Consider the following 16,051-nt stretch of genomic DNA (forward strand, 5'->3'; position numbering starts at 1 on the left):
AGATAAGGCGTAAGAGAAAAGGCGTATGATGAGTTATATGAGAAGTTGGACACTAAAGAGGGAGAAAAGGACCTGTACCGATGGGCTAGACAGAGGAACCTAACTGGGAAAGATGTGCAGCAGGTTAGGGTGATAAAGGATAAAGATGGAAACATACTCACAAGCAAGGAGGGTGTGTTGAGCAGATGGAAGGAGTACTTTGAGAGGCTGATGAATGAAGAGAATGAAAAAGAGAGAAGGTTAGATGATGTGGCGATAGTTAAGCAGGAAGTGCAACGGATTAGCAAGGAGGAAGTAAGGACAGCTATGAAGAGGATGAAGAATGGAAAGGCCATTGGTAAAGATGACATACCTGTGGAAGCATGAAAATGTTTAAGAGAGATGGCAGTGGAGTTTTTAACCAGATTGTTTAATGGAATCTTGGAAAGTGACAGGATGACTGAGAAGTGGAGAAGAAGTGTACTGGTACTGATTTTTAAGAAAAGGGGGATGTGCAGAGCTGTAGTAACTACAGGGGGATACAATTGATGAGCCACAGCATGACGTTCTGGGAAAGAGTAGTGGAAGCTAGGTTAAGAAGGGAGGTGATGATTTCTGAGCAGCAGTACAGTTTCATGCCAGAAAAGAGCACCACAAATGTGATGTTTGCCCTGAAGGTGTTGATGGAGAAGTATAGAGAAGGCCACAAGGAGTTGTACTGTGTGGCACAGAAGTATGTAAGAGTTATACAGGATATGTATGAGGGAAGTGTGACCATGGTGAGGTCTATGGTAGGAGTGATGGATGCATTCAAGGTAGAGGTGGGATTACATCAGGGAGTGACTCTGAGCCCTTTCTTATTTGTAGTGGTGATGGACAAGTTGGCAGACGAGATTAGACAGGAGTCCCTGTGGACTATGATGTTTGCTGATTACATTGTGATCTTAAGCGAGAGTAGGAAGCAGGTTGAGGAGACCCTAGAGAGGTGGAGATATGCTCTAGAGAGGAGAGCAATGAAGGTCAGTAAGAACAAGACAGAATACATGTGTGTAAATGAGAGGGAGGGAGGTCAGTGGAATGGTGAGGATGCAGGGAGTAGAGTTGGCGAAGGAGGATGAGTTTAAATACTTGGGATCAACAGTAAAGAGTAATGGGGATTGTGGAAGAGAGGTGAAAAAGAGAGTGCAGGTAGGCTGGAATGGGTGGAGAAGAGTGTCAGGAGTAATTTGTGACAGACATGTATCAGCAAGAGTAAAAGAGAAGGTCTACAGGATGGTCGTGAGACCAGCTATGTTATATGGGCTGGAGATGGTGGCACTGACCAGAAAGCAGGAGACAGAGCTGGAGGTAGCAGAGTTAAAGATACTAAGATTTGCATTGGGTGTGACAAGGATGAACAGGATTAGAAACAAGTACATTAGAGGGTCAGCTCTGTTTGGAAGGTTTGGAGACAAAGTCAGATTGGCGTGGTTACGTTGGTTTGGACATGTGCAGAGGAGAGATGCTGAGTATATTGGGAAAAGGAGGCTAAGGATAGAGCTGCCAGGCAAGAGATTTAGAGGAAGGCCTAAGAGAAGGTTTATGGATGTGGTGAGAGAAGACATGCAGGTGGTGGGTGTAACAGAGCAAGATGTAGAGGACAGAAAGATATGGAAAAAGATGATCTACTGTGGTAACCCCTAACGGGAGCAGCCGAAAGAAGAAGAAATGTAAAGTATTGCATGTAGGAAGTAAAAATGTTAGGTTTGAATACACAATGGGAGGTCCGAAAATTGAAAGTACAACTTATGAGAAGGATCTAGGAGCTGCAGAGGACTCGACACTATCAACTTCCTGAGAGCATTCAGAAGCCATTAAGACAGATAAGAGAATGTTAGGTTATATAGCACAATGTGCCGAGTATGAGTCCAAGGAGGTTATGCTCAAGCTTTATAATGCACTGGTGAGGCTTCCTCTGGAGTACTGTAAGTAGTTTTAGTCTCCAGGCTACAAAAAGGACATAGTGGTGCTAGAAAAAGTCCAGAAAAGAACAACTAGGCCGATTCCAGGGCTACAGGGGATTAATTATAAAGAATGATTAAAAAAGCTGAGCCTTTTCAATTTAAGCAAAAGAAGATTAAGAGGAGATATGATTGAATTGTTTAAAATTAGGAAGGGAATTGGTACAGTGAATCAAGACTGTTATTCTAAAATGAGTTCATCAAGAACACAGGGATACAACTGGAAACTTTTTTCAGGGTAAATGTTGCACAACCATTTGGAAGTTTTTCTTTACACAGAGAACCAAAGACACTCAGAATAAGCTACCAAGTAGAGTGGTAGACAGTAGGACTTTAGGGACCTGAAAAACTAGACTTGATGTTATTTTGGAAGAATTAAATGGATAGGACTGGTGAGCTTTGTTGGGTTGAATGGCCTGTTCTCGTCTAGATTGTTCTAATGTCTGATGCTCCTGCACATGCATATGCTCTTTTATGATATATACAATATAAGCAGTTGGATAGCATTGTGCAATATACATATAATATCCACTTGCATAAAAAATCACCCTTGAAGAACAATCAATCTTATGAAACCTCTCAAAATAAGCCTTTATATTTCCACCTTGAATAATAAGGTATTTCACTATGTCTCACTTGGTTACTGCAATCCTTTCTTCCATGATCTCCCACTGAGGGGCACTAACAGTGAGCACTTTGTACACATAGCCACCACAAGAGGAAGGTGACAAGCCAACAACATTTATGTGCTCTATATTTTGTTATGCGCAAGATGTGAAATACTTACACCGCAGAATAACAAGTGTTGAATTAATGCTTAAAGTGTGCAAATGAAAGCAATGTTCTCATATACACTAGAAATGCATGTAAAGGTTAATACTGTAAGAGTTAATTAAATACTGGAGTTTTTACTGCACACCTTCATTGTATATTTATATTGATAAACAAATTAATGTAATTTTGGAATAAACATATGACTTGTTTTGGTTGCGTAACAAGCTAACAATAAGATTTGACCGTTTAACCTTAATGATTCCAGTCAAACTCCTTACAGTCTGGACCACACTTCCTGTCAAAAAAGGGAAGTTACAGAACATACCACGCTTTTGTTCTTTTTTGTGATAAATACAGCATATCTTTTTAAACACTCTAAAAGTTATCTTAATATCTCTGAAAGAAAACCTACTTAACAGATGTTTCAAGTGTACTTCTTACTGTTATATATTTGTTGTGACTTTAATAATCAGAAGCTTGAAGTTACTGTGTTGTACCATAGTGGTTCACTTTGTAATGCCCTTGGTGATAATGCCTGCCACGAAGGATACTCTACACTGGAAAGACATATTGACATTTCTAATGTTGAGTGTTCTGTGGTAGAGGCAGTTGTAAACACGTACCTTGGATCTTCACTGAGACAAAGCAGCCTGCCTTGTGACAGTTAGTTTTTGGAAGTTCAGCTAATAAAATAAGGGCAAAATGACAGAAAGAATAAACTGGAGCATATAGGAAATAATTTAAAATACAAAAGCTACAATAAAATCAGAAAATAAATGATACTCATATTGTCATATGCTAGAATACGTTAGACTTGAGGAACCTGAATAGAACTGAGGCACTGAAACATGTTGCCACGTTTCTTTTGTGCCGTATTACAATTAACTTCATCGAGTGAAATAAGGAATGAACCTCAAAGTGAAATAATTTGTAATATTTCTTTTGCATTAGTGCTTATCTGGTGTTTTCTGTTTTACTATTTGGATTTGGAAGCTAGAAAATGTGCTCCCATTATCAAGTGAATCCAAGTAAATAGAACTTAAGTAACTTAATATGTCTCACGGTTAAATTAATGAAAGCAACTATTAAAGAAAAGCTTAAACAACGCATGTTGAATGCAGGAGGATTAGTGGACAGTCAGTGTGATTTTAGACAGGGGAGTTTGTATTTCAGTCATGTGCTAAAATTTTATGAGGAGTCAAATAAAGAATATGATCAGAGAGATGTATATTTTATTAGTTACCTTGATTTTTAAGAGACTTTTGATAAGGTATGAGAGGCTGGTGATTAAACTAAAAGTAGTGGGTGCTTAAGGCACACTGTATAGAAGATTGGCTCCCACACAGAAATCAAAGAGAGGAGCCATCTTCCAAAATAAGCAAACGTTCAAAGTGATATCTCTCAGGGATAATTACTGGAGCCCCTGCTGTTTTTAATATAAATGAATGATCCTTAAAAATGAAAGTAGCAAGCTGGTTGAGTTTTTTGAGTTTACAGAACTGGGTAGAAGAGCAGATACTTTAGGGTTACAAATGTAACTGGAGAGAATTCAGACTTGAACTGATGCATAGCAGACAAAATTTAATTTAAATGAAAGTAAAGTATTGCACGTTAGAAGTTAAAAGATCTGAACACAAAATGCTGGTGGAGCTTGAAAGTACATCTTATGAGAAAGACTAAGGGACCCTATCACACTCATCACTGTCCATATCCATATAGTAGATAGAAGTGATTAAGAACAGTAATATAATGTCCAATTCTATAGCAGAATGCATCAAGCGCAAACTAAGGGAGGTTATTCTTGATCTACACTACAAGTGAACCTTATTCTGCATGGTTGTGGTCACTGTATTGTTAAAAAATGCATACCAACACAAGAGAATTTCTATAGAATAACAAGGCTGGTTTCTGGATTACAGGCTATGAGTAATGAGGAAAGAGTTTTATCTTATCAGTTTAAGAAAATGGTGGAAACATGATAGAGGTGTCCAAAATTATACAGGGAATTAGTACTGAAACTCCAAAATGATTTAATTGGCTAGAACATTGAGGTATAAGTAGAAACAGTTTAAGGGTAAATACTGTTTCTCCACTAAAACAAAAACCATAGACATGTGAAATAAATTATAAAGTAGGTGGTACTTTAGGAATCCTCAAACCTCGATTGGAGAATATTTTACAAACGTTACGTGAAAAGGGAGTGATGAGCTCTGTTGGCCTGAAGAGCCTGTTCTCTTTAAAATTACTCTTATGTTTCCTGTGATTGTTGAACATGCTGTGATTATGTTTCTACTTTACATTTTTAAATATCAAGACGTTTCTATCAGCTATCATGCATGGTAATAACTATAAATATAATTCAAATCAATTTGAATGGCAACGTGTTTACAGTCAATATAAACATAAAACAACTTATAACCCTGGCAGAAAATAAACAACAATAATGAAAACGCTCACACATTAAATTTAGAAAGCTGGTAAGCAATGTACGTACACAAACAGCTTATATACAATATTATATAACTTAAAATACTATTCAGTATAAGATGTTCCAGTTACTCAACGACATTATGGTCATTCTGGTCCTGTCCATGGATGCCTCCAGTTTTTTCGGTTTTCCTCCCGCATCCCAAAGGTTTGCGTATTAATCAAACCGTGGACCTTAAAGTGATCGCTTCAGCGCGAGTGTTCCCTGACATACTGTATGTTGTCATCTGTCCAGGGTAGGCCGCACACGATACTATCACGTGTTTTTTTTATCTCACTCATATTATTATTATTATTATTATTATTAAAACGGTAAAATGAGCTTAAAGTTTAGTCTTCCTTGGCCTAAGGGCGCCAAGAGAGTCATTTAAGTAATGCTGAGAGTGCGCCTCTTTGTATGCCCTTTATCTATTCACGAGTGGGGTTTAACTGCACATTATTATATTAAATGAATGAATACAGCTAGTTATTTATAGTTTTATATGTGTAAAGAGGGCAAAGTACTCAAAAAAGCCATGATCACGTGGAAACCAGGTTATTCGTATATGTTCGTCTAATTATTAACCACTAGCGCCCGCTTTCTGCCGCACGCGTACCTCAGCGAGCTTCTACTTAAAGAATTGGCGCCTGTCATCCACCAGGAGTACCTGAAGAAAGGTAGGCGTGGCCCAAAGGGCGCGCGGGCCTGTCTGGGAGAAAACACACAGCGTCGAAGTCCATCATAGGGTGGAATAGGTAACGGTGTGCTAACAGATTAAAGTTAGGAACACGAGGTAGCCATACTTGATGTTATACTTTAATTTTTGCTTTTTGGGATAGTACTGTAAAATTATCCCTCGAAAACCAAAATGCAGCCTTCTATAGGCTTGTAGGACCGTTCGATAAATGAAAGTGGATACTTTTAATTTTGTACATTCTCATGTATAGTACCAAAATGTTATTGAACAGTAACAGTATTATCGTGATGACAATAACAATGTTGTAATACCAAACGAAAAGGTAACTTTACTTCTTTTTATTTTTGAGAGACCATTACCTGGAGTGAAAGACACTATATAAAGTAACATTTATTGCAGTTGTTTACTTACTGGCTTTGCAAACAGACTTTTTCATGCGTAACGACAGGTTTGCAGCACTGGGTAAAGTCACACATCCTTTACGCTGTCGTATTTGTGAAGACCCGAAACAGCAGAAGTTATTAGAAGGCCGAAGAGAGTGTAATGTTTTACACTCTCGAGCCTTTCTTTCTCTTTACAAAGGACTAACATTCACTTACATTAAATAACAATATTATAGGGAATACTAGCATGGGCGTGGTAAAAAAGCACTTATATTATAAAGCGTAGATTATGTTTAAGAGACGAATTAATAAGTTCTATCTATCTATCTATCTATCTATCTATCTATCTATCTATCTATCTATCTATCTCATACTGTATGTTCAGGTGAGAGATAGCTCCACTTTACAGTTTCTCCGTAAGCGACAAGAAAAAGCCGGTTTATAGAATAGACGGATGGATAGATTTATATCAAAGAAGATCAGTTTCTAGCATGTCAATTGAAACCGAATACCATGGAGTGCCACCACACTTTTGGACAAACGCCGTTCACGTCCAAGCTTTTGATGAAAGTGCTGGGGTTCTACAGAACACTTTGAACCTGGTGATTGAAGAAGTACAAAGGGCCTTTCTTAAAATATGTATTAGTAAATGCTCATTGTTTTATAAATGTAACACCGCCAACAGCACTGCCCTGTGCCTGTAAAAGTTCAGACTTCAGAATTTCAGTTCAATCGATTCGTTTTAATGATTGGCGAATTGTAAACATTGGGTTCGCCCTAATTATCTCCGCACTAAACCAAAGCAAATCGCCCTTTGTTTTGAAGAAAATCTTTTTACTCCCTCTGATTAGTTTCCCCGTCATTATCTATTCTTAATGAATCCGAAAGTGGCTTTTATCATAATGACAACAAGCCTATATATAAAGAGCAATCATCTAAATATCAAGAATTGTTAGCAGTGGAATATCAATCTGATGTAGTATCTGTCGATGCCAAGCGGGAAAGGAAACGTATCAAGGATTATCTGTTGAAACGTAGACGGATTTTTTCAACTCGTTTAATGTGATCAAGATTTAAAAAAATATTACTAAGCATGTTTACCCCATAGCTATAAAGTGGAAGCTAAAAAACTATGAGGATTTTACAAGTGACCTGCTTCTCAATAAGTGAACTTAAAGGGAATTTGATCATTTTGCACAAGTGGATTGCGCCTAACTCGTATGAACGTATTCAGAAACTTTAAAGTTAAATATGATTAGGATATACGAATCTACTACGCTCTACATATTTAACATAATTACCTAAACAGTGTTTTTTTAATCTATGTAATGTAGCCCCTTAAAAAATGAATCGAATTTAATGATGGACACTGCCACAACGCTATAAGAACATTAACTTAGCATATACAGTATTTAGTCAACTTCTGCTTAAATTCGTGCATATACTTGGTATATATATAAAATACAGGAAGATACATATTTGTACGAAAATTCACTGATTCTGAAATTATTGGAAAATAGATGATCAAAGCTAGATACATGACAAAGCACTTTCATAAATTATGATATTGTGTTTATAAAGATTAAATCAAATACCAATAATTTATGGCATAAACAATTGGAGTTGGCCAGTTCTAATCATAATAGCTGGCAAAATATTTAAAGGGTTAAAATAAGTTCTGTAGTATTCAAAACAAAGTGAACTTTCAAGAAAGCAGGTAATGTTTTAAATGGGGCACACAACGAGTCGTTTATTGAAAAAATTAGAAAGCTCCTCTTTTTGATCTTATCTGAACGCACTTCAAACTAATACGTCTGTCGCCTCTTTTAGTAGACTGGCGTATGTTTATCTGACAACTTCAATTTGGTGAAAAGGTGATTAGGTACCAATTTAACAAACACAAACTATCAGGTTAATACATAAACTGTTCGCGTCCTTCTTTGACTCAAGATGTGACCATTACAAGTACCTATACTTCTAATGACATATTAACGCTGTAATATTCCTTAACAGTTCTCCAAAATATGAATTAAGCCATTTCCATTCTGTACTTAATAAACCAAATTTTGATTCAGTGATTTTTATTTATTTGTATTCTATAGTTTTCAGGTAGTGTTGCGAAATTCTTTCTTGTAAGGAAACAAACGAAAATGAGTTTAAAATGGTATTGTAATTCTACATTGTTTAAGTATGTTTGTTTAAGATAACTAATGTTTACTAATTATATTATGAGGAATACATTAACTAGATCGATTTAAAATTAGAATCACTTACACCCACCATATTCGCTTATCCCATCTAATAATCCTATCTGAGCAGAAACAAAGTGAAATAGATGACAAGATGCACCAATTGTTATCTGAAGTCGAAATGCAGGAATAAGAAATTGTAAAACGGGAATTAGGAATTGTACGAATTATTGTCAAATGTCAATCTATCTGAAGCACGCAGCAAATTCTTGTGATTAAAGGAGAATGCTCTGTCGACATTTTAATGCATTGTTTTAAAAATAAGTTGTATACAGGTGATGCAGTTCAGTTTTATTCATCAATTTTCTAACCCACTCGTGGTTAACATACAATAAAAACGCCTCCACATAATTGAACTTGCTTATAAACACAATTGAATTAATTTCAATAAAATGAAATTTCAAATAAGAATACATGTACAGTATAACGTGATTGTGTGCATTCTTAGCAATATTACATGTATATCATGTGACTGATTCTTTGATCAACCACATCCGTGTATACGTTTAAAATTTGGGATCAGGAGATATTGTATTCCATATGTCTTTAATCTTTACATTTTTATTGACTTGCCATATCGCAACCGTTAAAGTATGGCAATTTGCGTGGGGTGACTGACAGTTTGCAATACTATCAGTTCACTTTGTGTATATTTTTGCCTCCGATTAGTCAGTCAGGGGTGCACATTCGTATAATATAAATCAATTGAAGCAACATCTAAAATGCTGTTCTGCTTTGTCATTATTAGTCCGATCATCCTTGAAAATTAATGGAAACGCTACATTTAATAAACAGTTGCGGAGGGTTGTTTCCGCAAAGTGTTCAATTGAAGCCAGTTAGCAATCTCATTATGATCACTGTAACTGCATCTGCCTGTCACACTGGGCTATACAGAGATCAATTGGAATGTGGATTGAGACAGCAGGGGACTGTGGTCCTTCAGTAGTCTGAACCGCGTATGCAAGTCAGACGAGCGAGCGAGAGAGAGAGAGAGAGAGAGAGAGAGCGCCTCTACCTGCAGGAAGTTGACAAACTTCACTGTCCCCGCCCACAGCCGAAACTTACATATCAGTATGGGAGGGACAGCTGCCAATAATCATAATGATACCCGGCTAGAAAGGGAGGTCTGCTCATTATAGCGGTGGGATTTGATGACTTTTCAGTCTCACGTAACTGCAGTTTATGAGAAAGCTCACATCAGTTGTTGGACTGGGAAGAGAACGGCTTATTTGGCAGAGGCATGCAGTACCAGCACCCTTCCTCTTCGGCTATGAACATGAACGTTCCTCTCTACGCACCGACTCCGGTGCAACCAGTGCACCCGACTCCTTTTTACATTGACGACATTCTTGGTAGGAGTGCGAGCTCATCTTCTGCTCCGGTGGTTCCGACGCCTACGCTGCCTTCTCCTAATTCATCTTTTACTAGTTTGGTGTCCCCATACAGGACTCCGATCTACGAGCCTACCCCGATACACCCGGCTTTTTCTCACCCTGCAGCGTTGACTGCGCCCTACAGCAACAGTGCTTTCACCAGCTCCCTTTACCCCTTCCCACGGAGCATGGGGGACTATGCCCACGCGCTAATCAGACACGACTCTTTGGGTAAGTATGTCAGACTGCTTGAATTGTTTTCTTATGTTTGCTCTTTAAATTGATGCGGTGTCCAAGGAGAGGACGCATAGCCAACTGATTCCCCAGTTTTCTATAAATGGGGAACTGTATAGTACAATTTATTTTCGATGCATGTTTTGTAAAGTAATTATTTTGTATTTTGATTACCAGTTTATCGCAACACGTTTATACGCAAATACTGCACATGAGGAGTCGTGTATACAGTCTACCTTCTTCGTAATTCAAACCCAAAAAAGTATTTAGGTCATTTTTATATCAGTTTGTCTTTCTTAATGTGGTGTTTTACAGTTTAAGTATCATCTCTGTGAAAATGGTATGTACTTTTAAACTTTATAAACTATTACGATTAACTTTGTTCCGATCTCTGTCTGTATATTTATTAGAATGAACGGTAAAGATCCGTTATGCTGTTCTCTCTTTGTTTGCGTTTCTTTAAAATCTCTAGCATTGTAGAGTTATAGTAAATTCGAGAATATTGTTTAGAAAAAGTTCTTCTAAGCGTCTTCTTCTTCTTTTATGCGTTTACGCTGTAAGGAGTTTGCTGCTTACTTTCACAACAACGCGGTATGCTTCACGCGGGTTACCGGCCCATGCTTAGCAGAGGCTGACCCTTTCCGTTCATACAGGAAATCTTGAACTCTCGATAGGAGTAAATCTGGTTTCAGAAACTGTTAAATGTTTTCCTGGCTGCTTCTAGCAGGCTCTTCCCCGGGAGTCGTGCACACTGCTGATTATTTTATCGACATCCTCAATACAGACATATTCAGGAAACACTCGACTTCTGATAGCCGGGATCCGTTTTTCAGATATTGTTCATTTCCTCTGTGTGGGATGTAACTTTATGGTAGCTAAAATACTGAGTTGCTTCCTACTTTTAAGGTCTTGTGCAGAACACCAAAAGAAGACTGACGCAAGAGCTCTTTGCACAAAAATCATTGCACACTTTCAAAACGGTGACTCACATATAGAAAAGCACTTTCAAATGCAAATTTTCAAATTGCTTTAACGATTACTTTCGTTACTATCTCTAAAGCAAATATTAACAATATTGAGAGGTTGCTTTAAGAAACAGTTTTCAGATTGGTTTTTCAGTGAACATTTTTTTTGTTCTAGCGGGTGCAAAACACTTGTGTGTGGGAAGTATGTGGTATATTTGTATACCACAAGACAAACCGCGTATCATTCAGTATTTGACACATAGTCCAAAATAAGTTATGCTATTATTACAGGTAAATCACTTGGTAAAAATGGCATATTTTAAAAGCCGCTTATTTACAATTTTATTGGGATACAGGTGTATACAGTTTAACAAATAGCTGACATGGTATTTATATATGAACTTCGAAGCACAGTATTGTGTATCGAAAGAAAGAAACCTTAAAAATCACAGTGTAGAAGTTAGCGTTTTAATTATCAAAAACTAACAGTTTTTAATGCTCCTTCAGCGAGTCTAATAATGGAGCAGAAGGAAATATAAGGCACTTACGAGATAGACCAACAGGAAACACATTGACGGAAACGTTGCCACAGGCGAACTGTGGCACTTGTTGAGTGTTCTTCGGTCAAATGTGTGCGTGCGACAGTCCGAAGACTTTTTCAATATTGCCTTTATTATAACTGCAGATATCTGGGTTGTTAAAAATAATTTTTTTATAGGCTTCCTTTTACAATCTTGTAATAGATCGGGGTGTCCTATTTCACTTCTTAGTTTTAATGTAATCATATGGGGCAATACAGTTTGTGAATTAATGTATGTATAAGTTGACATATGCCCGGGATGGTAAAATATATATTTTTGATTAACCGTTTCTTTTGTTCTTGACTTGCTTACTATGGTTAATGCGGCCGTCAATGTTGTAATATAGTATTGTCAACTGCCTTGTTCTGCAAATCGCCTTCTGTCTCTTTTAAAGCCACTATAGAAAGTAAACTTTAGTCTGATAAAAATGTAATGTGCTAATTTATTTTGCGTTCGATTTATAGTAATATTATTATATCTCTGTCTTTATCAGGGAAGCCACTTCTCTGGACACCTTTCATTCAGAGGCCACTTCATAAGAGAAAAGGAGGACAAGTCCGGTTTTCAAATGATCAGACGATTGAGCTGGAAAAGAAATTTGAGACACAAAAATACCTGTCACCGCCTGAACGAAAAAGACTGGCAAAAATGTTACAGCTGAGCGAACGGCAGGTAAGCGGCGCATCGTCCGGGGGGATTGACAGTGCCGCACGGTTCAGACCATTGTGGAGTGCGCGAGAGCTTCGACTTGGTGTGCACAAATGCAGTCAGCAGCGAGTGAACTGGAACCGACGTTTTCAAACGAGAACATTTTTTCCATACTACATTGGGTTATTTTGTTGAACGAAGTAAATATTAAAGACATCGAAAACGGGTTCATTTAACTCATGACACTCAAATAATATCAGCATTTTGGACAGTGTGGCGATTGTAAGATCTCCTGTGGATTAAGCGATTCACTGATGTTCTCACAAACCCGCAGGTGTATCAGGCGTGATGGGGATGGTGGAGTGCTGTGTTGTTAAAGGTGACTCCTTCCTTGCACACAACACGGACAAAATTGGGCTCAGAAAACTTGACCCGTAAATATAATAACTGTATAAAGATAATGAATGGCACGAAATTCTTTTATTAAAACAATTGAGAAAAATGTTAAGCACGTTTTCCGATTTCTTTTGCAATAATCACAGAGTACGGAAGGAATAACATGGATAGCAGCGAAATATTAATTTCACGATTCCACTCATCTGCTTAAACATGCATTTGCTCAGATCTAACCGTTTAACATAGTATTAATGTGTAAATGACTTGACATCGTTAACTTGGGTAGTTTGAACTTTTCAGATGGCATTTTTGCGGCGTGTTGTTTATTGTAATACTTGCCTTACGGACTAACACATTTCCTTTGGTATGGGAAGATGTTCTAATTTAGGTTAATTATTTTGACTGAACGTACAACAGGCGTTGTGTATGTTTCATTTAACTGTAATCTGAACAGTGCACTCGGCACAGGAATGAAATATATTACACGATTGGTGTCTATAATCGGGTATTGAGCTAATTCCGATGTGCATGTTACTACAGCCAATTTGTGAACAGATTGCCAGAGGAAACAATTACCATGTAAATCGATGCATTATTTTGATATTATAAGAAATGTAATTTCACCAAAAAAAAGATGCAAGGACAGTAAATAAAAGCAAAAAACGTAAAAATGTTTAGCATAGGGTGAAAATAATATGCAAACTGTATGACGTATGCCACCAGTGTACAAACTTTGAGATGGAATAATAATAGTAAAATCATAAAATAATATGTATTATTATAATTATTAGAAATAACAATAATATAAAAATACTATTATTAATAATATTAATAATAATAATAATGTTGTCCATCCCTGCTGTCTGCATCACACCCAGGTACGGCACCTGCTCGTCTCAAGTACGTAAAGCACTGCGACACCCTTCAGCTCACAACACATCTACACACTGCCCGTGCCCCTTTACAAAGGCATACAAAAGGCACACATGCAGGATTATTAAAGGCCGTAGCCATTTATCTTAGCTGCTTTTCTCACTCCTTCCAATGGCACAGGACCAGTGGCACTCGCACCAGCCGATTCAGACACAGCTTCAGTCTACAAGTCGTGCAAAACAGTCAATCATACGCATACTCTTCCCGTATTTATTTTGTATTTGATACAATATGTAAGGGAGAATTATATTGTGCTATCTACAAAAGACAAACTTGATTTGAATAATAATAATAATACTTATTATGTTTGTTTCTGTTTATAGGTAAAGACGTGGTTCCAGAATCGTAGAGCCAAGTGGCGCCGTCTCAAGCAGGTTGGTCTTTAAAACTATACATTGATAATAAAGCATTTTAGGAAAAGAGACCACCTGTAAGAAACTGCACAGGCAAATAATTTACGTGTAAAACGATTTATGGCAGTTTAAATTATTAACTGAATAATTAATATTCACATTTCTGTAGATAAAAAGGCAGTCATTACTTCTCACTTTACTTATATTAAACAGCGAAGGAATCTGCAGGTTTAGCTTTAAAAAAAATTAAAACGGTATCTGATTTTGTTTTTCTACAGGAAACCACACAGGGGGGCAAAAGAGATGAAATCGACAATTCCGAGAGTCGCTGCGATCAGAGAAAAGATGCTAGCTTAAATCACGAGCAGAAAAACAAAGAAATCGTCCTAAGCAGATCCCACTGCTCCTCGTCGCCTGTGTCTCAGGAAGAAATGGAATCCGAAATCTCAGACGATTCAGATCAAGAAGTAGATATTGAGGACGACAGGAACTTTTCCTTTAATGTTTAGCAATGAGAGACTTTCGTATTAAAGATATATACTTGGAATTTGCACTTTCATGGACTTAGCAAAGCTTCCTTGTTCCCTGTGACTGGGAATGGGCAGTACACAAAGTGCGAAGCTGTATATATTGATGTTACATATTGATTTAATTTATACTTCGTGCTGCAGATAAGTGTTGAGCGCGACTTATTTAAAATCTGTGTGTCCCGCAGTTTCACCGTCGCACGGCTGTTGTGAATCCGTTTTTCTTCTCAAAGCTTTGTGTCCGATGTATATTTGTTTTGTTTTTCGTTTTCCGTCCGTTTATGGCATGTGATGTTGCAATACTGTATTTAATTTTCAGCACTCGTTCTCTGATGTACATTTTTCTCAATAACAGGTCAAAACTACTGTATAAATACGGCTTTTGTCATATTATAATGAGTGAATAAACTGAGTGATGTTTTAGTTTGAGGGGCTTTTTTATACAATACCCATACTGAACTTTGCTCAGATGTTATTATCTTTCGTTATCTGACATTGAGTTTTAGGAAATAATTCAATTCACTCTTTCGACATTTTTGTTGTGTTTTTCAGGTGAAATTAATATTATCATTTGGACGGTTAACTAGCATTGCCAGTTACTTGTTTTTTTGTGTGTGGATTTTATTTAGAAAGAGTGTTGCAATATTGCTCATCCAATATATTTTAACTATAGATGGATTTTTGCGTAAAATTGAACGTTTTAATGTACATACTTGTGTTGTGTTGATCGATAGCGAGATCATGGACACGATGACAACTTTCGGAATATAGACCTGCACGTTTTCCGGGCGCTGTTAATGCAGATTTAGGTTAATTTTTTACCAGGGATTGTATATTATCTGGAAAGTAAACGTTCAGACAAAACTTATGTAAGGCGTCTGGAAACATCGTCTATGTCAATGGATACATATGCAAAGAGAAGCACGGAAATACTTTTTGTTATTAATCTTAAAAATCTTAATATACAGTGACTGTTGATTTGTTATGCCGTGTGGTTCTGTGTTGTGCCATGCTGAGCCGAGGACTTAGACTGGCCGCCCTGTTGCCTGTGAGTGTGACCGCTGCTGAACTGGCCTCCCGTCCAGGTCTGGTCCCAGCACTGCGCTGGACAAGCACCGTGTTACTACCTTAAAACAAACAAATAAATAACCATTTTGGGGAGCTTAAACTGTAAAAGGCAAATGACAATGGCTGACTGGTTTACCCTTGTCAACTTTATATATTTCCAGCAAGGTGAATTCATCACGACTTCATTTATTTGAATGCCCCGTTTAATTTACATTCACACTCACGAAGGTTGCGGGCTTACTGTTGCTCTTTGTTTCCTTTCGTCCAGTAACCTCCAAGCACCTCTTTTATGTGCAACACATATTTGTCGGACAAGATATTTGAAGAACACATAAATGATCCCTTATATAAATCTTTGTATCAAAAAGTCAAACTCAAACGCATCACTTTCCTCACGAACAAGTTAACATTTTCAAACTTAGGT

At 37.4% G+C, this 16,051-nt stretch overlaps 1 protein-coding gene across 1 annotated transcript; it reads left to right on the forward strand.

Moving 5' to 3' along the window:
* The first annotated feature begins 9,630 nt into the window (after positions 1-9,630).
* Positions 9,631-14,982, forward strand: hhex (hematopoietically expressed homeobox). The gene is made up of 4 exons (XM_039770982.1): positions 9,631-10,153; positions 12,196-12,374; positions 14,003-14,053; positions 14,311-14,982. Exons 1-4 carry the CDS (start codon positions 9,790-9,792, stop codon positions 14,539-14,541), a joined length of 825 nt encoding a protein of 274 aa, XP_039626916.1. The 5' UTR covers positions 9,631-9,789; the 3' UTR covers positions 14,542-14,982.
* Positions 14,983-16,051: the final 1,069 nt, after the last annotated feature.

Source organism: Polypterus senegalus, chromosome 1, assembly GCF_016835505.1.
Source record: "Polypterus senegalus isolate Bchr_013 chromosome 1, ASM1683550v1, whole genome shotgun sequence".
NCBI classification, from domain to species: Eukaryota; Metazoa; Chordata; class Cladistia; order Polypteriformes; family Polypteridae; genus Polypterus; species Polypterus senegalus.